Here is a 24,749-nt window from a genome sequence, read left to right on the forward strand (position 1 = left end):
GGGACCCTGATGACTTTTTAGCAGTGGGAAGACACAGATTTATGCTCTAGAAAGTTCCCTCTGCAGCTGGTGAAGGGCAGGTCTTTGAGTCAAATGGAACAGGTTCAGGTTTCACCTCTGTCCCGTCCTACTTAAGTGGCCGTGGGCAAATTGCTTAATCTCTCTGAACTCTGTAAAATGAGGAGAAAGCTACTTGCCTTGCAGGGTGACGTTATAAAGACCTGTAGTCTTGTCTTTGTGTGTGTGCCAGGCCTGGGGCTGGGCCCCGGGGAGTCGGGAATGAACAGGGTGTGCTCAGGCCCTCTGCGGGCTCAGGCAAGGGGTCTGAGGAGCACAGAGATTGGAGGGAGGGTCGGGGGGATAATCAGCTTCTTGGGACTGCTGCCATTTGACGTGTCTTGGAGAGACAGGATGGGGGCATGTGGCTGCAGGCAGGGAGGACAGGAGCTGGGTCAGTCCGGTGGCCCAGATCACCGTGGGGAAGGTTAAGGAACAGAAGGGGACAAGCCCGGGCTTCCCTGCCCCTCCCCTCGGCATGACTCTCCATCGCCTCCTGGAAGCGCCCTGGGAGCACAGGTAACAGCGTCTCCTCTGAAGAGTGCCCGCGAGGCTTCCGGAAGGTGATTCGCGGGAAGTGCTTAGTATACAGTAAGTGCTCAAAAACAGTAGCTGTGGCTGACATCAGCCCGCAGCGAGTTTCTGGCGAGCCCCCTAGATCCAGCCCCTCCCCTGACCTCACCTCAGCTGCGAGCTGTCTGTGCCTCGGTGCCCCCCTCTGATAAGTGGGGAGAACACCACGGTGCGTGTGTCGCCCCGATCCCTCCAGCAGGCCTGGCCCTGCTGCCGCTCCCGCGCCTCTCCCCCATGGCAGGACCTTTCCCTGTTTGCTTCATCCCCCTTCAAAGCATGTGGGAGCCCGTGTTTGTTTTTGCCTGCCTCGCTTGGACGGCTTGCCAAGTCTGGGCCGGGTAAGGCAGCAGCCTCTTCCTGCCGCCCCCAAGGCTCCAGCCTCTTTCTGGGCTAAGTTTCGATTGATGAGGTTGAAGGGGAGGAAAATCCCTTCCTGCTGAGGTGGGGGGAAGGGCGGAGCAGGGTGAGTGTTCTTTTCTCCCTGCTCTGCCCTTCCCAGCTTGCCTTCCTTTTCCGTGTGTTTAAGGGACATGGATGCGGAAAATGATGTTATTGATGAAGTTGCCATAGCAACGACCCGTGGGAGGCACACATTCCAGCTTTGTCATCCTGGGCCAGGGCGATTAGAAAGGGCCAGCTCCTAAGTACAAACAGATTGGGCCCGCCTCCCCCAGCCCTGCTTTAGATGCATCCGTGAACTTTGCTTTGCCGGAGACGCGAGGTGCACACTGGTTTGGGGCAGGCGGATTCTGCCATCGTTTACCTCTGTGCACACTCTCATGGGGTCTCCAAAAATGATAGAAGGCCTTTGGGGAAAATGGGCCCTGGTGGGGAAGGGCGGCCGGGGCCTGTCCCAGGGCCCAGAGTAGACAAGAATCTAGGGAGGGGCCCATCGCGAGGAAGCCTCGGGCTCCGGAGAGGTGAAGGCTGGGCGGGGGACCCTGGCCCTGCTTCTCAGGCATGGTGTGGCCCTGGCCACCCTTCCCCCCCCCGGATCCCGCCTCCGTTTGCTTGTCTGTGAAATGGACAAGGCGATACTCGCTCCTCAGGCTTGCGATGAGGGTTAAATTAGATGAAAGGGTAGTCAGAGCCCAATTCCCTGTACCGTGTGTTCTGGACAATTCAGAGAAAGGGGCTCCTAATTGCGTCCCAAACCCAGCCTTCCTCCCTTCCCCACAGCCCCTGCCCTCCCTCCAGGCTCCTTTGTCCCTTTCAGGGTGACAGCAGCAGCCTCCCACGTGCTTCCGGCCTGCAGCCTTGCCCCTGCAGCTTGCCTCACGTGCAGCATCCAGAGATCTTTCTGCCACATAAGCGCACCCCCGCCCCATTTACAACCTTCCTGTGGCTCCCCTGGCCTGGGGTGCAGTCCCTGGAGCTCTTACCTGGGCCCTTAGCCTCACTGGCCCCGAGAAGGGGAGGGCAGCTTGAGTGAGCACCTGGGAGGCAGGGCCCCTGACCAGCCCCTATTACACGGGTGGAAACCAAGGCTCAGAGGGAAGTGATTGCCCAAGGTCACGCGGTAAGTGGCAGAGTCTGAAATTGGACCCAGTGTCACAACAGCTGTCTCCTCGTTGCTCCCTGCCCCGTTCTGGGCACAAGGAGACACTCGATCCGAGTTTGCAGAACATAATTGGATTTGGATGGGTTAGATCAAATTAGATTCGACCTGGCGAGCAGCCTGGCCTGACTGGCACCAGGCCCCTGAAGACCAGGATTTCTGGAAACGACTCTGAAATTTGATCTTATTTCCCCTCTAGGCAAGGAGGTAAACAGGACTTTGTGCTGAACTTGGCACTGCACGGTTACGCCCCATATCAGGACAGGGAGCTAGGCCGAGGGAGGCTGCACCTGGCCCGGGGACAGCCATCTTGTTGTTCAACCCTCAAGAGCAGATGTGGTACAAAGCAGGAGCCACGGGAGGACAGAGTTTGGGCCAGGGCCCTTCAGTTCTGCAGGCTCACAGAAACCCACTCTGCGCCCAGCCCCGGGCCTGGCCCACGCTCTGAAGGAGACTAAGGCCTGGCATCAGCGGAGACGAGGTGCCAGCCAGCACTGGCCAGAGTGGTCCAGCCCCCTCAGAGGAGCTGAGGCGGGGCGGAAGCCGAGTGGGTAGAGCAGAGGACCCTGAGGCTCCTTCTCGGGTGGAGCCAGGACCAGTGCCCTGGAGCAGAAGTGCTTGGTGTCCAGCGCCTCACATGCCTCGAGGTTCCCCTGTTCAAATGCACATACCCTCAGCAGTCACCGTGCTGGTCATACTGCGTGTTAGCTCACTGCTCACAGGACAGCCCTTCCGGGAGAGGGCAGAGGGGGTGCCCTCTCCTCCATCCCTGGGGCTGGGGCCGAGGAAGCCACACCAGGCTCCGGCTGGTGGAGCTAGCGGCCCGTCCCCTGCCCCGGCCTGTGCCGCCTCGGTCCCTGAGCCACCACAAGCTCATCTGCAAGGTGAGGAGCTGACGTGGGTCATCCTAGGGTGGGGCTCTGTTAAGGGAGAGGCAAGGGGCTGTCCTGTAAGGGACTGCAGGGCTTCTCAGAGCCCTTAATGTACGCCGGGGGGTTCCTGAGGGGCTGTTTCGTGGAACACGCAGCTGCAAATGCCACAGAGTGCTCTCACAGTTCTCTGTGAGGTGCTCTGAGGCCGAACGGCCTTCGTCTCTCTCCTTTTCCTTCCTCCCTCTGTCCCACCTCTGCTCTCCTGGTATTTCTGTCAGCCCCCGTGCTGGGCACTGAGGACACAGACAAGGATGAAGGTCCCTTTGAGTTCCCAGCAGGGGCAGGGGAGGGTGGCTTAGCAAGCATGTGCAGGTAGCACCAGGCAGAATGAGGCAGGAGCCCGACCTGTGCCACACACATTACACAGTTCTCTCGTTCGAGTTTCACGGCAACCGCTGGAGGTAGAGGTTATGACAGCCCATTTCCCAGCTAAGAAAACAGAGACCCGGAGAAGAAGGTATCCGACCAGAGGCTCAGTCAGGTACAATGCAGGCGGGTTCCAGCCCCAGCCCTGCTTGGGAGTGGTGCACTCTTCCTCGGTGTGCCTTGATGGTGGTGAGCACTCGTGCAGGCCACCCTACAGGCCTGGCAGCTCGCCTTTCCCTCCGGAGGGTCTGCATTCACGCCCTCAGTAAGATGGGCTGAGCAGCTGCTGCGTGCCGCCAGGGCCCTAGGCACCAGGACATAGCACGAACAGGACCCCTTCCGTGCCTGTAGGAGCTCTCTGGCCAGGGGGAGAGGTGACGGGGCAGGTAGACGAGCACAGGGGGACATACAGAGCGGCCCCTGCCTCCTCCCCTATCTGCACTTGGCCATTTGGAAGGAAGAGACAGCGAGCCAGGAGACTTGGGTCTGTGGGGTCAGATCTGGAGCTACACTGGAAGAATAAAGGCCTCAGGTAGCTGGCGAGGGGGAGTCCCGAGAAAGCGCGTTTGTGGAGGAGGCCCCGTTCAGCACTGCCTGGCGGCATGGGTCTTGTAGGCTGGCCCATGGATCCCTGCCCTTGCTTAGCTGAGAGCCCGTGACCTGAGCAGTCACGGTGGGCGTGCGCCAGGCCTGCCACAGGCCACCGTGGGTGGTGCCCGAGCCGGTGGGAGGGCCGCCAAGGCTGCCGAGAGACAGCGGATGCAGGGGCCAAGCTGGTGAGGGGTGGGAGGGCCAGGCTGCTCGGGGGGCCCTCGCACTGCTCCCAAAGGCTAAAGGGGTGACACGGGCAGAGTCAGCCGACGGCTCTGGAGGTGAGCCGCGGCTCCACCCTCATGCTCAGTGGCAGCTGCTGCGGGGCCGGAGGAACTGGGGTTATGTGCTTTGTTGAGGGGCTGCCCCATGGAGGAAGAAGCATCTGAACTGGCCTTGAATGTTAATAGGTTCTTAATTCTGAAGAAGTAGTAACAGGCACCACTTACCCCCCTAACTCTGTGCCAGGTCCCCAGTTCTGTTCACCCCAGGAAGTGCTCGCTGCCGGTCAGCCTTCCGGGTCCCACAAGTGTAGCGCAGTGACCCCAAGGTGGAAGAGTGTGGCCAGGAGGCCAGCAGCCTGGGTTATAGTCCTGCCATGGGATCTGAGACAGACGCCTGCCATCCTGGGGCCGCATTTTCCTCACCTGTAAGACGGATGGACAAGACAGTCTGCAAGGATCCATCCAGCCCTGACCACCTGCCGCTCTGCCAGCCATGCCACACATCTCGTGACCCGGAGCGTGCCCCGGAGCCAAGGGGAAGCTGAATTACCAGGGCAGAGCAAACCGTATCGTTCCAGCCCCGCAGGCCAGGCGGTTCAGCCATCTTTGGAATGGCCGCCGATGGGATGGTGAGGCCCGATGGCCACCAGCTCAGGGAGGAGGTGCCTCCAGAAGCACTCAGGCTGAGAGGACTCCAGTCTCACGTGAGGCTGCCTGTGTGGTGGCTACTGGGTTGTGACGCCCGGACCTGTGTCCCAGACCCTCGTGGAAGAGGGGAAAGGTTATTCCACCCCGTCCCAGGACTGAGAGGCTCAGAGCCCAGCCTGCCCTCAGGGGCTGGTCAGAGCGTCACAGGAAGACCAGGGAGGAGAAACACGGCCACCATATCAGTACTGCAAGTGAGGGCAGCACGGGCGTCCGGAAGGCCGCTGACCGGCCTGGGGACCGAGGAAGGCTTCCTGGAGGAGGGACACAGCGGCATTCGGCCTTTCAGAGCCAGCGCCTTCCAGAGCGCCACCACGGGTTGACCACTTCCCGTAGCATCCAGTCTGCGGCAGGCATCCCTTAACCCAGTGGAGACAAGAAGTGACAAGTGCCTGGAGAATGGGGGTGGGGGGCGGGGGGGGCATGGCTTCAGGCCCGGCGGCACCCCCAGGGATCCAAACAGCAGGGTCGAGAATCAGCACCCACCCCCACCCAATTCTCCTCTGCAAGGACTCTCCTCTCAGCCAACTCTCCCCTTGTTTTGAAAAATATAATTTTTATTTAAAAAAAATACTAATGTTAACATGTAACATTTTTAATTTCCATTGTTACAAATTATTAAATATAAACTTCCCCATCTAATTCCTACTATAGTAAACAGTAACTGCAGCATGTCAACACCTAAACAGAAAATCTTCACGCTTCTCTGTAATTGTCAGAAATGTAAAGAGGTCCCCAAAGCCCTTTCCGCTGATGACCCAGTGCTGGCCCTGCCCTGGGCTGGAGAAAGAGGGCCCTGTGCTCTGGAGCCTGGGTGGGAACTTCAGTGAGTCACATGACCTCACTCACGTCTTTAGGTGGAAGATGGGGGACCTCGCCCACCTCTCCCACAGTTGCTAAGACCACTGAAGTGGACACACTCGAGGCCTGGGGCCCACCCTCCCAGCTCCGGGGTTCCATTGCTTGCTTCCAGATCGACTTGGACTGGAACACTGGATTACCGGCCCCCCGCCCCGCAACCCAATTATGCTTTGCCAGCAAAACAACAACATCTTGGCTCGTTATTAAAAGTCTAGATTCTCAGAAAGGAACATTGCCTGCTGGCAAGTCCACGGTGTGGGAGAAAGACGAGTGACTTCTTTAAAGCATTAGGCTCTGTTTAGCATCCAAAGTTCAGGGCCACATCAGCTCCCCAGTGACAAATTTATGGTTAGTGATGATTAGCAGGGCTTCTCGTAAGTTGTGTTTATTTGGCTGGGAAGGGAAATTCAATCTCCCTTTCTTCATCACGTATAAGCCTGAGCTTAAACGAGCGCCCTTGGGCTCTTCCCAGCTTAGGAAGAAAGCACAGATCTGTCTGAGTGGCATCGATCACCTGGACCAGCCACAGGACAGCCCTGGGAGATTAACGCAGGGTGGTGGCGTGGGGGCAACATGGGGAGCAGTCAGGAAGCCCCGTGGAACTGGTGGAGTTTGAGACAGGCCCAGGATTTTGTCTGTGGAAGACCAGAGAGGCAAGGGCGTGGATGGGGAACACACCCAGGGGGTGTTCAATAGGCCGTGTGGAATCGCAGGCCCGTGGAGTACGAGTACTTGATGGCAGAAGACAAAGCTGGGAAGAGGCCCGAACAACTCTTTGTACATTTGTGGGCCCCAGGGAGCCAGAAAGACCACTTAAGCAGGGAGTGAAGGGTGATGCCAGACTCAGCCCACCATTAACACAGCCACTGATGATGGTCCGGGAGGCTGCTTGGTGGCCACCACCTGCCGGCCGACCCCTCAGGGCAGCAAGTCTCTCAGAACACCTCATGAGAGGCTGCGTATGTCTCAGTGGCCCAGGAGATCCCCTCAACCGAAAGCCTCCTCTGAGGAGGGGCTGCCTGTCCTAGCCAAGGCCCGCACGAGGAGCTATGCCTTCTCTAGATCTGCAGAAGGCACGAGCCTTCTGAAGTCAGCACCCCCATAGAAAAATCTAGTGTCAGAACACTACCCTGTCTTGTCTGTGAGGCAGAGATGATCATTCCCACTTTACCCGAGAAGTGATTTTCTCTGAGACACACAACTAGTCAGGAGGCCAGACTCCTGACTTTACGGTGACCTAAGAGAGCCATACTTTCTGTGTGAGGCGGGCTCTTGCCGGCTCGCAAGGGCCCATGGTGCCCCTCCTCCCTGCTGCACCTTCAGGCATCTCCCCGGGGAGCTTGGGGTCAGCCTCCATGGAGCATTCACACCACGGAAATGCCACAACCCCGAGCCCCGTCCCCACCCCCGGCAGTCGTTCGGCGGCCCAGCAGCCTGCTGGGTCTCCCATGCCGCCCTACAAGGTGTGCATGGGTGCTGTTGTGGAGTTCAGTGAGCGGAAGGGGCGACTCTCCACACGAACCGGAAGCTTCCTGGGAGGAACCCTGGCCCTGGAGTGCTTTGTTTGGTCAGCTGTCGGGTAGTTGGTCCCACTCTGCATCAGTCCAGCGGTGTGATCTGAAGAAGTGAGAAAATCCGGGTGAGAGCAGAGGTCAGCGCACCCAGCACAATGCAGGTTTCCCTCAGTGCCGTTTCGTTGTTTCATTTCAATTTAGACTTTTTAAAAAAAATCTCTGTTGTAGCCGCTGGGGTGTGTATGTTCTCAAGTGTATGTCAGATCTCAGTTGCCCCACACCCGTGCTTACAGCGGACGGGGTCAAGATGGAGCTGGTCCTGGCCCACAGGTGAGCCACCTGGGGGAAGGGAGGCCGCCGTGTGGCCCCGCCCGCGGCTTCCTCCCCTCTGTCCGGGCCTGGCTCCTCTCTGGCCGGATATGGAAGTAAGGTCTCGGGGCGCCGTGTGGGCCGACAGCAGCTCCTCCTTTCATCTGCCTTTAGCCTCTTGATGGACTTGTGACCTACAACCTCTCACTTGACCCCTGATGACCTCATAAATTCTGGAAACTCCTCACAAATCACCAGGAAGACAAATATCAACTGGGGTCATCTGAAGGGGGTCTGAGCCACTCCAGGCGATCAGGGAGGGAAGATCACGCCTCTTGGGGTGGGGGGCGGGGTGTCCCAGGAACTAAGAGTGACTGAGGAGAGAGGCACACGGCCCGCCCAGGGGACGCTCATTGTCCCCGTTGTGCCAGAGCCCTCAGAGCACATTTCGGTGTAATCCTCAGCGTGCACTGACTGGAGGCCGGGCCTCTAGAGACTCGACGTGCATGGTCCCCAGCGCCTGCCCTGGAAAGCCAGGGCAGCACCGCTCTGCATTCCACAAGGCCTCTGCAGCAGGAGTGGGACAGAGGTTTATAGTCTGGGGTACTGGTCCAGTGCCTCTCAGTGCCCCATGGGCCTTTGGGCAGGTGTCTTAACCCCGACGTCCTCACCTCTGAAGGGAGTGCTTGCCTTTATAGGATCGAGGGGCCCAGAACGTGCCCAGAACATTGCTGCTGCCTAGGGTTTGGCGCTACAGTAGAGTCTCAGGGAGCCTGGGAGGAGAGGAGACAGGGAACAGCCGGCCTTGTGAGGGACAGGGCTTCTGAACCTGGCCCAAAGAACAAGCTGGAAGGGCCCGCTAAGCAAGGGCAAGATGGGCAGGGCTCCAGATAAAACAGCCCAGTGCAGCTAGAGGGTGGGGACACTAGCAGGCAGTGGGGCAGCCCAGCCCTGGCAACCTGGGGCAGTCTCCCCTTTCTGAGGCTGCTGCTAGCTGCCCTTCTAGATGAGTCTTCACAGAACAAGGTACCGGAGGTTGGCAGACATTTTCCTTTAAAAGGAAACCTGCCAACCAGCAGGAATCCCGAGCTAAGATGTTGGAAATGGGGATACGTGTGCTCCTGGACCTGGAACAGTCTGCATGGGGCACAGGGGTGTGCGGGTGGAGCTGGAGGCCAGCAGCAGGTCGCGCAGGGCTCTGCATTTGGGAGGGAGGGTTCCACGGATCCTGGGAGCACTGCAGTGACCAGGGACAGAAAGAGACCCCCTCGGGCTGCCGGGGGTGGGGGGGTGGCGTGTAGTTCAGGGCATGGCTGTAGGGCTGCTGAGGACGAGCCTCTGTGCAGGGATGCAGTGAGAGGTGGCTGTGCGGGACGGACAGGGCCTCCCAGGAAACAAGTGCAAGCCCGCCAGGGCACATTTGCTTAGGGCTGCTGCGCCTCCCCCCCCCCCCCCCCGCCGACCCCTGACCCGTCAGCGCTCCCCTCTGGGCCCAGCCTGAAACCAAAGTCTCCGCCTGCCTCAGTGGGGCACGTGCCATCCCTGTGCAGCCGGAAAGGTGCCCATGCCACCCCCACCTGCCCTAGTGAGGAAACGGTCTAAGGCCCTGAGCTCTACTGGGTTCTGTGAGCTGACCTAGGGCAGGGACGCTTCTTCCGTGGGTCCCCTGGAGTCCTTCACGGTTCTCAGAGCGAGGCCTGGTTCTAGACCTGGGCACCGCGTCCTTGGTTTCTCCCCAAGAGCTCCCCCCACGGACGGCTAGATGTGCACCCCGGCGTGTGGGGGTGGTGCACATGCTAACAGCAGCCCAAGAACAGTGCGTTTGACGGTGACATTTTATGGGCCGCCTCTCTTCGGCCTGAAATGTTCTCTCTCTTCCCTCCCCCTGGCCCCCTACCCTTCTCTCGCCTGTCTCTTCCCAGAGGGTATGAACTGCATGAACAAAGACCACGGCTGTGCCCACATCTGCCGGGAGACGCCCAAAGGTGGGGTGGCCTGTGACTGCAGGCCCGGCTTTGACCTTGCCCAAAACCAGAAGGACTGCACACGTAGGTAGATGGAGGCAAATGGGTCAGACATCCCCACGCGTCTCCTGCCATTGCTTTATGGGGGGTGGGGGAGGCGGTCTGTCCAGTCTGCTGGATGTTGCCCAGGGAGGTCTCTCAGCCCCTGTGGGTGGAGAGAAAGGGCAAGGTCCCCGAAGAAGCCTGGGGGGGTATGAGGGACGGGGGCTGTGAACTCCAGACATGGCGTTAGCCCAACCTGGCATACCAGCACCGACAGCCCCAGAGCAGGACCCTGCTTAATAGCCCTGCGGTGCTTACCATAACCCCCAACCCCAGAACCCCATAGGCCCTGAGCCTGAACTCTCCAGCAGGTATGGAGGGCTGTGGCACAGAAGCCTACAAGCTCGGCCTTCTTGGTGGAGCAGGGCAGCCCTTGGTAAAACAGGGTGGTAGAAGAAAGGAAAGGAGCTGGGGGCGGGGGGCGCGGGGAGTCCCAGCCCAGCCTGTGCCAACCTTATTTCCAGGATCAAAGATCAGAACTTTACAGTCCGCCCCTGCAGGGCCCACCGTAAATGGTGATGCCCTGTGAGATCTGGGCTGAATGAGGTCTCTGGCCAAAGGTGCCATCCAGGACCAGCCTGAAGGTCAGCCTGCAGGGCTCGAGTGTTAGGCAACCTCTTAATGTGGTCATCCAGCTCCCTAGGAGTGGGAGCCAGCAAACGAAGTAGGACCAGGGCTGAACACACTCACAGTCCTTAAGAGCTTCAGACCCAGCTCCCAGCAGCTGCGTGGGGAGGGGTGGGAGCGGCCCCTGCTCACTGGGCGGCTGGGCTACCTGTACTGGCACCCGGTTGGCTCATGCGTATAAAGAGCTGAGGGAGACCGGTGTGAGCCCTGCCCACGTCTGGCCAGAGACAAGGACATCATTCCAGGCCTGCTTTCTGATGCAGAGAAATGGTGTGGAGGAGTCCGAATCCATCTTCCAGTAGAGAAAGCAGCCCCAACCTCGCCCCTGAAATGAGAGACTGGGCTGCCCAGCTCTCACGAAGAAAAGGGCCTTGCTTTCCATCCTTCATTCTGTGGAGAAGAAACAGCTGGGCCTCACTGGCTCATCCTTAGTCTTTTGATTGTCTCGGTTGTCATCAGCTTCCTCTGGGCGCCTGCCACACCTTTCCCAACCCATGCTGTCCTCAGTCACCAAGATCTTGGGGACCCACATGCACTAGACACATCCCCTGTCTCCACGGAGCTCATGCTGCAGCCCCCACACTCATGATCCGTCCACTCCCCAAAGTGAAGATGTTTCATTCTGGCCAGGTATGTTCTGAGATGTAGGCAGCCTTCCTCTTCGTCCCTGGGCTTTCCCGTGGGATCACACAGATCAACGTGTATGCGGTCACCACGGGCAAGTGCCCAGCTCCAGCCCCAGGACTCCAGCCAGGCCCTCTGGTCCTCTACATCAGACGATTCCTATTGCTACGGAGAAACCTGCTGCCACCTGGCACCCTTCAGAACAGAAAGTGAAGAACCCCAGCTTTCCCAGTCCTCCGGACGACGGCCAAGGACAAGTATGCGTGGGGTGGGCAGGCTTGTTGACAGGCTCAGCCACAAGTAAAGAGTGTTCCTTCACTCAGCAAGACTGGCCAAGCCCTGAGCTGGGTGTAGGCAGTGGCTGGGACTGACCGGCCTGTCTGGGATGAGCACTGCAAGGGGGCAGTTTGCTCAGAGAACATCTCCCGAGGCGCCAACCTGATCTGAGAGGTCAGGGACAAGGCAGGGCTCTCTGTGAGCAGCGAAGCCCCCCCACCGCCCCCGACAGAGAAGAACTAAGCCCTTGCCCCAAATGTTTGCTGGTGAAAAGAAACGGCAGCCCCACCCCCTCGGCTCGGTGGCTGGGTATCGCCGAGCTGTGTGGAGAATCAGATACCAACCCCGGGGCCAAGGAGCGGGTGAGTGCACTGCGGCCCTTCTGTGAAGGGACTGCACAGATAGCTGTCCCTCCCGTCAGCTTTGGTTCCTGCTGTGCGGTCAACACGCAGAGTTCGTGTGACGTTAGCTCTGAGGCTCTCTGTCTAGCCCTGGAGACCAGTTGAGGTTTAGGACATTCTAGATCTGGATTTGGGGTGGGGGCTAAGGCCTGGCCTAGCCAGCCTCTGTGGACCAGCAGGACCACAGGGCCTCTGCACCAAACTCATCTCTCCAGAGTCCAGGACCCCCTCCAGGGCCAGAGGAGGTTTTCTCCATCGTTTCTTGGTCGTCCCAGAGCTCAGGACAGCAGTACTATTATCATGCACAAGCCGGAGGCTCTCTAGGTGCTCATGAGCTCAGCCCTTAGGGTCCATGAGATGCGCAAACCCCCGAGTGGGGGGTGTGGGACCCTAAGCATGGCCCTCCCTCGGGTTCTCGGGTTGCCTCAGACAGCCCTGCATCCTCCTTAGAGTCACTTGCAGGACACGGCCCATTGCCAGGAGCCCAGAGCTTGGAAAGAACTTTCTGCAGTGTTCTCCTGGCCTCCTCGCCACTCCACCCCTGCCCAGGCTGGAGTGGGGCTTTTCTCGGTCTGGAAAGGCACATGAGGTCCAGGCCAAGGCAGGGCTGTGCCTGGGCTCTGCCCTCTCCTGAGATCCATGGCAGTCTTTACCCTTGGCTTCCCTGGGGCTCTTCCTAGGCAGAGAGACAAGCTGTTTCAGAGATGAGAGAATGTGACTGCAGGCCGCTGGCTCCCCAGGAAAACTGAGAGAAGAGATGCTCCTCTGGAGAAAGGGCCAGAGGGAGCTGTGCATCCTGAAGCAGTTCTGCAGGTCCTTGAAAGGTCGTCCCAGAAGTCAGGCCCCTCCTGCGGATGGGACATTAGCTCCCTGTGGAAGAGGCAACCCACTAGAGCCTCCCTCTGGTTGCGAGGACAGCGTCGGGGACACCGAGCAGGACCACTCTCTTCATGTCCTCCTCAGCTGGCATGTGTCCAGGCTGACAGGGCCACCACCATCACTCAGGATGGTCGCCCCGGAGGCCATGTGCTGTGCCCCCGGTGAGAGCACTACCTGGGAGAGGCAGCTGCAGGACTCAGTTCTGGAACGCTTGGGATCCATCTCCAGGAGCTGCCACCCTGTGGCTTCCCTCTGGCACCAGCCGTACTCCTGGGTCAACCTGATAGAACATCATGAATCCCAACTGCCAATTCGGAATTTTCACCTGGGTTGGTCTGAGATTTGTTTTTGCATCTTTGAGCATCTTTAGGGTCGTCTTGCAAGCTGAGTAAAGCAGGGGCTGCAAGAACCCCTCCCATAGAGATCTGGGAACTCCTTTAGCAATACCTCTCACCCTAAAATGTGGTAACGAGTAGTTTCCTTTTAAATAAACCTGAATTTATCATTTTTCCTTCTTCAGACCGTCTCCTTTTTGTTCAGCCCCCTTTCAGCCAACCCAGGTCGCTGATGCTATAAAACATTTTAAGATTCTGAGCTGCAGGGCGCCGGCTCCCCCAGGCCTTAGACACTGCAAACTATGTACCATGTTTAAATAAAAAGTCATTTTCCAAAGCGCACGTGAGCTGGCATTAATTTGCACAGGTCCCGTGTGTTTGGACACTGCCTTGGGAGGATCCGGGCTCTGAGGGCGCAGAGGCTGGGATGGCTGCTGGAACTAGCACAGACTAGACTTCTGCGGGGACACCCTTCCACACGCCCAAGACCCAGGCGGGAGAGAGCAAGCGATGCAAGAACTGAAGGAGCGTCCCCCTCAGCAGGGGCCCGCCGCCACCCTCCCCCTCCTTATAGACGACGCCTGCCATTAACAGACGTCTGTCGCATCAAGACAGGCAGTTCCTAAGTGTCTCTGGGACGGAGGAGGGAGAAAACGATCTATCCTATATCCCCTTCTTCACCTGACACCATCTGAGTCTGTCAGCTGGTGCCAGCCCTCTTTGAAGCCCACACGACCCAGGTCCACTCTCCTCTCACCCCAGTTCCCATTTAGAGAGCGAGCCGTTCCATCCGAGACCTCGGAGGGGCTGAAGTCCAGGGAAACGTGCGCCTATTCTTATGATTATCTTATGCCGTCACTTTGCTCCCCGTCCCTTAAGAGAAACAACCAACACCGATAAACTAATCATCTTTGTTGTCATTCCTTTTATACACACGTATGTACACTTTGGGCCTAACTAGTAACCTGTAACTATGGAAACGGAGGCTGCCAGCACAGCTGTGAGGACACGGACACGGGCCCCATGTGTGGCTGCCACCAGAAGTACGCCCTCCACTCAGACGGTCGGACGTGCATCGGTAAGTACGTACCTCTGCGCTGGCACCCTCGCGCCACCCTGCCTCCCCCCAGGGCCCCCCCTGCGGCCCTGAGGTTGGTCAGCACCCCAGCACCACCCCACCGTGTCCCAGTTTCCAAGAACGAAGCTTAAGGGAACAAGAAAAGGAGGACCCCACGGTACTAATGGGGCTGGCAGACGTCCCCAGGGGAAGCCTTCTGGAGAGCCTTATCCAGGGCCATCCGGCCACCCCAGACCAAGCACCTCTGCTTCCTGTCACTGTGGGTTTTCTTTGGGTCCTCATCCTCAACATGGGGGGTGGTCTGTGGGGAGGAGGAGGGGGTGTGTGCCTAAGGAGGGCAGCTTCTGTTTTTAAAGCATAGGGGTTTCTTCCCGATTTGGGGACACATGGCACATCCATTTAACCTGCACATGTGCCCCATTAGCAACATAAGCTGACCGCCAGTCTGGAAAACCAAGAGGTTTTCTCAGAAAGCGGCTCTAAGTCTTCATAGTCTACACCAGGGGAGACTGGATAGAAGAATCCCAAGGGGCTCTGGGTATTCCTAACCGCTTTCCACTCCTGAGCTAATGGGGTCTCGCCAGACTTCCTCTTCCAGCTAGAGTCCCTTCTCAGCGATGCCCCTTCTGTCATCTCTCCTGTCTCATGGAGTCTCAATGTGAGTTCTGGTCACCTCCTTCCTCCTGGGTCCTTATTTGCAGGAGGAAGCTAGAATATCTGTGGTTATCTCAGCCATAATCAGTAGTAGCTTCTTCACCCACTCAAAATAATAGCATGTCTTTCAACTGAGAAAAAGAAGAATTTCAAAGTTGGTACCCATCCAACTTTGTTCATCCTCTGCTCTCTTTCTCTTCCATGTCGGCCAACTTCAGAAGCCCACAGTCAGTGACCATATTTATTCTTTTTAATGGGGGGGGCCCCCATCTCTTATTACCGACTCTGAAGGTATTTCTGCAGGGACTTGCAAGTAACAAAAAAGGGGTGGCAAGCAAGCAAAGCCGTGAAACCAGAGTTTGCTGTCGCATCCTGTCCCTGTGACTGCTCCCTGGTACTTCAGGGAGCGGGGGGGGTGCCAGGGCCCAGGCAGGCCACCAGCGTCTCACCCTAGTCCCGGCTGTCGTCCCGGGAGCTGCTGCCCGCGTGGTTCTCCCCTTCCTCTGTGTGGTCTCCTCTCAGACGGCCGTTGTGGTTTCATTTTTTCTCATTCCTCCTGCTTTTCTGGTGATGGTCCCTGATTGCCTGTCTTGTCTGATAACTGACGTTCATTAATTATTTTCAGAGCCAAAAGCCAAACCAAACCAAACAACCAAAAAAAAAAAAAAATTTTTTTTTTTCAAAGCAAAACCTGGTCTCAGACCAGTGTCTCTATTGCAGCCTGATCCCATCTAGAACCTCCTCTCCCGCCTCTCTCCCTGTCTCCACTGTCCTGCCGGGGGCCTCCCAGGTGCACCGGCCCCTTCCTGTCTCGTCTGCTGGGTCTCCCTCGCTGTTTGTGTCTGCAGTGCAGCCGCCCCTGCCGGCCACGGAACCAGTGCAAACAGCTGCCGGCCAGACACACACCCAGGCTCGTCTAACACATCTTGTCTTTGTCCACCTGACTCATCCTTTCTCATTTTTTTATCTTTTAGTGTCTGCTGCATGTGAAGGTCCCTGCTTGGATCTACTTTCTAACATAACCTCCCTCACCCCCTCCTCTCCTCTCCCCTCCCCTCCCCTTAGAAACCCTCTTCCAGACCCAGCTCCTGGGCCATTGCCCTCTGCTGGCCAGGGGAACCTTCCTTCTGCCTCTGCTCACTGCTGCTCAGGTTCGCCCCTCGGGAGCGCACGTCTCCACTGAGCAGAGGGCCGCCAAACAGCTAACCTCACCTGCTCCTCCACGGACGGCATCTTGGCCCAACGTCTTGCCCAGCGGCCAGAATGCTCCCCGGCCGCCCGGCCGCTCGCCCGCCCGCCCGCCTCTCCGCACGCTCCTAAAATGACTGACCCATTTGTGCAGCCCCTTGTCAAGCACTTGAATGTCTCGCTCTAGTTCTCTATAGACAAGCAGGCAACCAGCGCTGCCCAAATCGAGCCCGTTTTTTCTGTCTGTTCGACTGGATCCATTGTTGTGTGTGTGTGTGTGTGTGTTCCTCTGTTGTTTTGTTCTTAACTTTGCATGAGTGTTTGACACTACTTTCCTGCCCTTGACACAGGGCGTCTGCTGTCCAGGCACAGCCATCACCGGACCTCGTGGCCCTGTCCCTTTGTCTTGTGCCTTGTCCTGTGCCCGCCTCCCCAGCCTGAGCGGGGGGCGTCTGCGATCACTTATGCCTCCCTGCACGCGGAGGCGGTGTGTGCGCTTCTGTGCCCCGCCCCCCTACCCCGCAGCTGGGTCTGTCCACTCTGACCTCCGCTGCCACCTCTGTCTGTTCGCAGCTGGGCCCTGGGTCCCACCTGTGCCCTTGTGTGGTCGTCCCCCGCTCTGCACCCCCCACCCCTGCCGCCTCCTGCCCCGAACACACCACCTTGGAGGCTCCCGGGATTCGCCCCTCGGCGCCGACGCCCGGCCCCGCATGCTGTGTTGGCTGTGTGCGCGCCACGCCGAGAGGCTGACTGTCTTGGGCCGCGGGAAGTGGGCTGTCATTAACCACCGGCTCCGTGTTTGTCCCTTACTTGTGTTTTAGAGAAGGATGAGGCTGCAATTGAGCGCTCTCAGTTCAATGCCACGTCAGTAGCTGATGTGGACAAGCGGGTGAAACGGCGGCTCCTCATGGGTAACACTTTTCTTCCACTTCCTTTGTCGTGCTCGCGCCTTTGTCCGCGTGTGTGCGCATGCGCGTGCTGCTGTGTCGGGCTGTGCGTGCGCGCGTGCGTGTCGGCGCGCGGGTGTGCGTGCGAGCGTGTGGGCGCGCGGGTGTGCGGGTGTGCGTGCCGGCACGTGGGTGTGCGTGGGGGGGGCTGCCTGGGCGGTGTGCCCGCGTGCGTGGTCACCCGTGACGCGTGTGAGTGGGGGGGGCTCCACTCCAGGTGGGAACTGACTTTTTTACCCTGTTACAGTTGGTGCCCTTCATCAAACACGTGTATCTGTGTGTGTGCGTTTGTAGCGAAGGCCCCGGGGCCAAAGTCTAGTGGCCTCTGCGGGTGAGACGTTTGCGCAGAACCCCTCTACTTACAGTACATGCGCAGGATCAGCGAGGCGACCCGGAGGCCCAGAAGCGAAGGGGGTGGGGGGCGTTAGCGTAGAGCAGGGACTCAGGCAGCACGGCCCCTCTCCGGCTCCTTGCGAAGGAGAGAAGCCACATCCAGGTTCAGGACTCGCTTTAGAGTTGGGAAGCCTGCCCAGAGAGGAGAGGCCTGTTAAGGCCATCTGGCAGGCCCCGGGTCAAACGAGGTTCATTCAGCCCCTTCTGGTCCCAAGGCCCCTGACTCGGTGAATGACCCAGCCTGAGGTGGGCGTAAGTGGGCAGCCTTGGCCCACTTTTCCCTGGTCCCACTTCAGGCACCTGCTTGCCCCTGGGCGGGGAGCAGGGGCAGGTGTGCTGTGGGCTGCACTCCAGACACTGGCCCTGGGCTGGATCCAGGTTCTAGGGAGGCTTTCCCAGAAACCCCTGGTGCTGCTCAGGGTGGCTTGGGAGGCCTGCAGGTGTGGCTGACCCTGGGCAGGGTGAGGAAAGAGAAGGGGGGGGGAGATAGCTGCTCTCAGTCTGTAGAACCACAGAGCAAGTCTGCCCTAGTTCTTCAGTGCCGCGCTTGCTGGCCCCTGGATGGTGCCAGCTGCCCAGGCCTCCGGAGCACAGCTGTAGGGAGGTTTGGGATTTTCACAACCTTCTTTGTGGCAGTCTGGTAGGTTACACCAGCCTTGGGAGCTGTGGGGCCAGGTGGTACATTTCCCATGTCCTGGAGGAGGAAACAGGCTCATCGGGGTGCCCTGGCTTGTCCACAGTCACATACTACCCTGCACAGCTGAGCTTAGCCGTAAGGTCATGGCTGTGTTAGGGTCACAGGACCATGGAAGTCAGAACCACAGGGTCCCGGAGAGGTCGCCTACTTTTGTGGTCCTCATGTGGACCTCAAAGGAGTCCTGGCACCTAGCTAAAAGGGAGATCTAAGTGGGGCCACGGGAGGGATATGGCCTTTCATGTGGGGGGGTAGGCTTGAAGCCCCATCCTCCCCGGTGGGGCTTTGAGGAGCAAAGGAGATCGGGGCTGGCTGATGGTGCTCTGTGCAGCCTGAAGCCCATGCTGGGCAGGACAGGCATAGCCCTGTTTCTCAAACGAGAACACTACGGTCCAGAGAGTCCGGAAGATTCACCTCTGGTCACACAGGCAGAATGGGACAAGGTTTGTCTGGAAGCCCCCTCTCCACGAGTTCTCAGGACAGGGCTGTCATGTTGACTTGGGCTGTCTGGGTTGGCCGGGGAAGGACTGGAAATGGCCAAGGAGTGGGCTTGAAGGCTTCAGCAGGCAGGCGTGCCCACCACCATCCTGGAAGGTGTGAGTCAGGTGGCTGGAGGTGGGTGGTGGGAGCCTAAGAGCTGCCCGCTGCTGCTCTGAGGCCATGCTGAGGCCCCTCAGCCTCACTTACTGGGAGAGGTGGGTACTGGGAGAGGTGGAGCAGAGCTCCAGAGCAGGGCAGGAGCAGGAACTGGGCCCCCAGAGGCCCTGTACAGGGGTACCGGACCTGTACAGGGTGATGGCAGAAGCGGGCTGAGCTGAACTGGTGTCAAGCGGGTGGGTGGCAAGGTGGAGAAAGAGCTGTGGACTTGCTTTTTCTAATTAGAATCAGTGGATAAAAGCCTAGAGCGGGGTCAGGGAGGTGAGAAGAGATGAACTGAGAGTACAGGTACCTTCACCCCGGGTTTGGGAGGCAGAGTTGGGGGAGCAGATTGAGGGGCATGGAGGGGGCCAAGGAAAAGGATGATGGTTGGCCTGCCCTGAATTCCCACTTCTCTGATTATAGAAATCCCCTCAAGCACCCCTTTAGAGCCCATCCTGCCCCAGAGGCAGAAAAAAAAAAAAAAAACCTGTGCCTCCTCTGGTCTCTCTACAACACTTATAGCACGGCACAAGGCCCCACGCCCAGAGCCAAGCAACCATCCTCAGAGGCTTCCATGAAAGGCACCACCCAGAGCACTGGTGAACCCCTCCCTCAACAGCTCATAATTCTTAGCACCTGCTCCTCGGAGAGCAGCCCGTGTGGTAGAGACTTGGGATCCTATTGGACTTCAGGCTCTAACTAGTAGGCTTTGGTAAGGATGGCTGCTCCCAGGCTACATTAATAGAGGCAAGGTATGGAGAATAAGAGAGGTGACCATCCCCGTTGTGCCCTGTGCTGGTCAGAGCACAACTGGGGCATCACATTCAGAGCCCAGCCCTGCATGGAGAGAGTAGCCTAGATGGTGTGGGGAACCAGAGTTGGGTCAGCATCAGTGGCCTGTGGGAGCGGGCACAGGCAGTTGATCTCAGTGGATCCTCTGGCTGGTGGGCCACGTGAGCCCTCTTTTGGGTCCTTGGAGGGGATGGGGTAGGACTGGCGGAGGGGGAAGGACCTGGTTCTGGGGCCCAGGAGAGAAGCAGATGAGGAAGGCAAGACTCTGAGGAGTGTGACGGTGAGGTCAGGCCCCGGGCCGGCCAGCTCCAGGGTCTGTGCCCCGCCCCCCCCCGACTGCTGCACTGGCCAGCTCCTCATCAGAGGGCAGAGACAAGTGACGAGTGAGGGAGGGCGGGGCTTGAATGCCCTGGAACAGTCTACTCTGAGCAGTGCCCGTGGTAGTCACGGTACAGGGTTCCACCAGAGCAGGGCACGTGTGCTGCAGTCACCCGGTGGCTGAGGTGTCCTGGCGGGTGTCTTCCATCCCTGAGATGCCGGTTATCTCCTATGCCAACAGGGCTTGTTTTTAGGCTGGGTAGGATAAGACCGAGTGAGCGCAGGGTGGCGCTTGCTGGCCCCGAGAGGCCCCAGGAGCACACGCCCTCCTCGTCGCTCTCCATCGTGACCACATCAGTGACAGACTGGTCCTGCAGGCCCAGGGTGACACCCCCTGTTCCATGTCACAGAGAGGGTGGTGGCCTGTAGCAGAGCAGCTGGGGGCCATTCAGGGCTAAGTGGCCCTGCCCCAGCCTTGGAGTCTCAGCTGCACCCAGCCATTGCCGTTTATAATTACCCCCAGTCACTGAACACGGGCTAAGAACAGGGGCAGTTCCATTTTCTTTAAAGAGGCTCAAACTATGTAACAGATTTTCAATTTACGTTAAAATCAGTTAAAATACTTGGATTTGAGGGTTGGAGTGATAAATTTCAAGTATCTGGCTGACTTGTGCAAAACCCCTGAGTACCCAGCTAAGTTTACCACCGGCCCCTGGGACCCCACTCCTAGCAAGACTGATGAGACATTGTGGATCGTTCTTGTCAACCCAAGTGTTCAGTCAGTCCCTTTCCCACAGTGTGGTGGGATGGATGCTGTGTTAGCTTCCTCTTGCTGCTCACAGGGTACCACAATCCTAGTGCCTTACAACAGCAGGAATGCACCATCTTCTGGCAGGTCAGAAGTTGGACTTGGGACTCACTGGGCTAAAATCAAGATGTCAGCAAGGGCTGCATTTTTCCTGGAAGCTCTAGAAGCTTCTAGAACCACCCATATTCCTTGGTTTGGGACTTCTTCCTGTCTTCAAAGCCAGCAGCATGGCATCTCTCTGACCCTGCTTCCATCAGGCTCTCTTTCTCTGACCTCCCTCCTCCACCTTTAGGGAACCTTATGACCACATTGGGGGCCCACCCAGATGATCCAGAACAAGTGCCCATCTCAAGGGTCTTAATTTAGTCACATCTGTTGAGTCCCTTTTGCCACATAGCATCACGGGGGACTAAGACAAGGACATTTTAGGGGGCTGTTAGTCTCTCGACCCCAAATGGTTCAAACTTGGTCTGGAAGGAACCTCCCAGGCTGGCTGCTGTGAGCTCGAGAGGCGGAGCCCACATCCTCCTTCTTCACTGGCTCGTTCTGGTCCACGCATCTCCAGGCACAGGTGGGGGCTGGCAGTGTGGGACGCGCCGGTCCGTGCGGGAAGTCCCGCCCCCACCTCCGCAGCCCGCCCCCCCGCCAAGTGGGCGCCCACCACTTCCTCAGGCAGCCTCAGTGCACATCAGCCTGCTGTTTCTGGAGGACTCTTCCTCCTCACAGTGGTCTGCACCAGTCTGGGGGCTGTGGACTCCCAAGCCCAGGGCCCTAAGTCAGGAGCCGAGTAGCCTGAGGTGCGTCAGCCCTCCCGACTGGAATCTGTCCTCACAGCCTGCCCACTTAGGGGTCCCCCTGAGCCCAGGGGAGCCAGGTGCTCCAGGTCCGGTGAATACAGCAGTTGTTAGCCTAGAACCCCAGCTTCTCTGGGCCTTGCTCTGTCCCAGTCTTCATTCACCTCCCAGCCACCCTGAGGGTTGGCACTAAAGCAATTCCCATTTTACAGATGAGGACACGGAGGCCCAAAAAGGTACTAGGAACTCCCCCCCACCCTGCATTCCCACAGCTGACACCTGCCCATCTCCCGACACCTCTCCACCTGTGAGCCAGGCTTCCCTTCCTGAGTCAGCCTGATCCCGTAACACTCTCACCTAGCGGGGCTCCCAGGGGGTGGTGTGAAAGTGTGGAGGGGCCTGGCAGACAGGGGAGCCACTGAGGAAGTTCCAGGAAGGGGGCCGAGGGGCTGGAGCCCTGGAAGGCCGGGGAGGACCAGGGAAACGCTCCAGCAGTTGTGGTCGTGGCTGACGTTTGGGGGTTGCAGACTGAGCCCCGTGCTTTCCCCAGCCTCATTTAACCATACGACCCCCTGAGAGGTCTGGCTCATGTCCACACCCTCACGCTCCTTCTCCCTGGCCTCCCACTCCTCTGTTCCCCCAGGGGCTGCCCACCTGCCACTTTCTTCTCTACAGCCACCATCTCCAGGGTCCCTGGGCCTCTCCTGATTTCCCCAACCTCCCAGGCCACCCCCCTCCACCAGCCCTGGTTCCAGACCCATGCATCGGTCACCTCCTGAAATCCCCCTCCCGGAAGTCCTGCACGTGCAGCTTCCCATCTGGGCCATGCCCACTCTTCACCAGGTGCCACCCGACACACTTCTACCCGGCCAAGGCTCATCCACACCTAACTAGACTCTCCTTGCCACCCCTAGCCCCGCTTCTTGCCCCTCCTCCACCAGCACTCTCTTTTGTCCCAAGCCTGGGACTCCCCGACTTGGGGCAGAGGCCAAGTCTGTGCCAGCTCTGATGGCCCCCCGGGGGCACAGCACAGGGCCTGGCCCAGAGCAGGAGCACGGGGAAGACTGGTTGGCACAGAGCATGAACAAAGGCTTCCTGGAGGACGTGCCTGGGGTTGAGTGAGGCCTCGCTGCTTGCCATTTCCACAGGCAGGTGGCCAGCTGGGATAGAAAGGGGGCAGACCCAGATCCAGAACCCTGGGCAAGCCTGGCAGTGCGGAGGGGCTCCGGCAGATCTGAGACAAGGGAGGTGATGAGACAGGGCAGTTTCCCAGGCCAGGTGCTCCGCAGGAGGCCGGCCAGAGGGAAAGGCTGGGCAGACCTTCCTCCAAGCTCCAGGCACTGGGCTCTCATGCAGGAAGAACCAGGGTAGTCAGACTTCACCCCTGTCCATGAACTGGTACCAAGTGTGCCTGGCCTGTAGTCAGCCGGGGACCCCAGCTGTGGTCCTGAGCTCCTGCCCTCAGTTTAGCCCCCCCGACACACACACACACACACACACACACACACACACACACAAAACACACACTCACCCCACATATGCCCTAAGGCCTGGTGGAAGGAGGTGGGTCATGGTGACTTGGGTAAGTAGTTGAGTGGGAGAGTGTAGCGTGGAGGCAGGATGCTAGGCAGGGCTTGTCAGACAAGAAGGGGCAGGGCATTCATTGGCTGGGCCCAGATGAGAACTTCAGCCTAGTCGGGCATGCTTAGCGGGGCGTGACTCACCCCCAGCCTCCCAGGGAGTCTGGGCAGAACTGGGGTTCCTGGTGCCAAGGGCTGAGCCTGGCTGGAGTCCTGCCCCTGCCCTGAGGGAGCAGTCCTGCCTCTGCCCTAAAGAGGCCCAGAGCTCTCCCCCATTAGCCCCTTGGCTTCCCTCGGAGCCTGGGGCCTTACAACTTTCCCCTCTCTCTGGGCCCCAGATGAAATTTGAATCTGCTTCTAGCCAGTCTGTACGCTCATCTCATGAAGTATAAAGCCCAGGCGAGGTGTCCCCTCAGTGGGCACAGCTAACAGAAGGCATACTTCCAAACACCACTTTCTCAGCCCCCAGAATGAGGGCAGCGGGACCGGTACAGGTGATGTGTGTCCTCCCTGCCGCAGACAGGGCAGTGCGGGCAAGCACTCCCCCAGGCCCCGCAGATGGGGAGGGGGGGCCCTGCTGCTGTCTGAGTGGTGGGCTCAGGGAGAACCGAGCAAGAAATGTGGGCTCAGGCCCAGCTGGGTTTCAGAACTTGCAGCAGACGGGGGGGGGGGGGGGTTGGGATCACAGCTGCCAGTAGGGAACCCTAAGGCGTGAAGCCGGTGCGTGCTCATGCAGCCGGAGGCAGAGGCCGGGGGCACAGATGTGTTACAGAGAGCCCGATGTGGTCAGACGGGCAGCTCGGGTGACCCCTGAGGACTGAGGGACGGAGTGCCATCCTCATCGCCTGGCAGAGGTGGCCCAGCTCGGGGAGGTGAGGCGTTAGCCAGGGTCACGTGGCTCTTCAGAGGCCAGTGTTCGTGGCTTCCCTGAGGGAGGCCGTGCTTGGACGAGTGAACTGGGCATGGGGACACCTGGCCTGCCCTGCTCCTCCCTCCCCCCGGATGGCCTTGCTAAGTCCCTTCCCCTGTCAGGACTTATAGAAAGGCAACCCGTGTTTCTCCATCCTCTGGGGCTGTGACAAGGGTCGGCTGGGACAGTGGTCCTTGGGCAAGTGCTTCCTCAATCAGAGCAGCCTATAGAAGCATCATGGGCGATTCTCAGTTGTTGGCCCAGCTCCCAGGCTTTGTTGCAAAATGCCTCCTGGTTTGTGGCAGGGCACCCCCTGCAAGCCTCCTTGTGACTTAGTCCTGGAGCCTGCTCTCCCACACAGCCAGCTCCTGCCCTACACCGCCGTAGAAGCTTCCTACCGACACAGCCTATCTGAGGGGAGCTCCAGCCTGCCCCCACCCCTGCTGCTCATGCCACCCCGTCCCACTGGCAGCTGGGCACACTTGACCCCCACATGCTCCTTCCGGGCCTCAACACCCTGTCGCCAGCCCCTCCCTGTCCTGCCTTCACCCTTCCCTAGGTTTTTTGGCCCCTCAGGATTTGGTCCAGATGGGTCCCACAGCCCTTTGGGATGTGACCCCATGCCCCCTGCCACCTAATGGCCCACTTCCTGTTGTGTTTACTGGTTGACGTGGCTCCTTGCCCTGACACACTCAGGAGGGTCCTGGAGCTTAAACTCCAAACCACAGATGGAAGGCCCCCCAGAGCCCGGGGCATCTTTATTTTGTTCATCTGCAGAGGAGCTCCCGTGTGCAGAAACAGCAAAAGTGACCAAGAGCCCCAGTCAGCCACCCACGGCTCCCCTCCCGTCCCAGGCACCTAGGCAGGAGATGGTCCAGCCTTCCTTGCTGCCTGCTGGTCCGTTCCTCAGGCCCACCCTTGCCTCCAGGGTGGCTGGGTGGTTCCGACCAAGGGCAGGCCCAGTGCTGGCTGCAGACCAGGTGTCGGCTGACTCTTGACCGAGAAGTAGCCAGAGGTCAGGGCTTCCTGCAGCGAGACGTCCGGGTCTGTCCCAAG

The 24,749-nt window shown here is 58.9% G+C and overlaps 1 protein-coding gene across 2 annotated transcripts in view; it reads left to right on the plus strand.

The window, feature by feature from the left end:
• Nucleotides 1–24,749, plus strand: part of SCUBE1 (signal peptide, CUB domain and EGF like domain containing 1) — a 137,509-nt gene that overhangs the window by 69,545 nt on the left and 43,215 nt on the right. Inside the window, exons 5-7 of one of the 2 annotated variants that reach the window (XM_025882307.2) lie at nt 9,613–9,738; nt 13,860–13,976; nt 16,640–16,729. In XM_025882307.2, the coding sequence (XP_025738092.2) occupies nt 9,613–9,738; nt 13,860–13,976; nt 16,640–16,729 (333 nt within the window). The remainder of the gene's footprint in view (nt 1–9,612; nt 9,739–13,859; nt 13,977–16,639; nt 16,730–24,749) is intronic. The other variant, XM_025882308.2, reaches the window with a different exon arrangement.

Source organism: Callorhinus ursinus, unplaced genomic scaffold (genome assembly GCF_003265705.2).
Source record: "Callorhinus ursinus isolate GAN/ISIS: 27379988/994484 unplaced genomic scaffold, GSC_fseal_2.0 scaffold48, whole genome shotgun sequence".
Taxonomy (NCBI): Eukaryota; Metazoa; Chordata; class Mammalia; order Carnivora; family Otariidae; genus Callorhinus; species Callorhinus ursinus.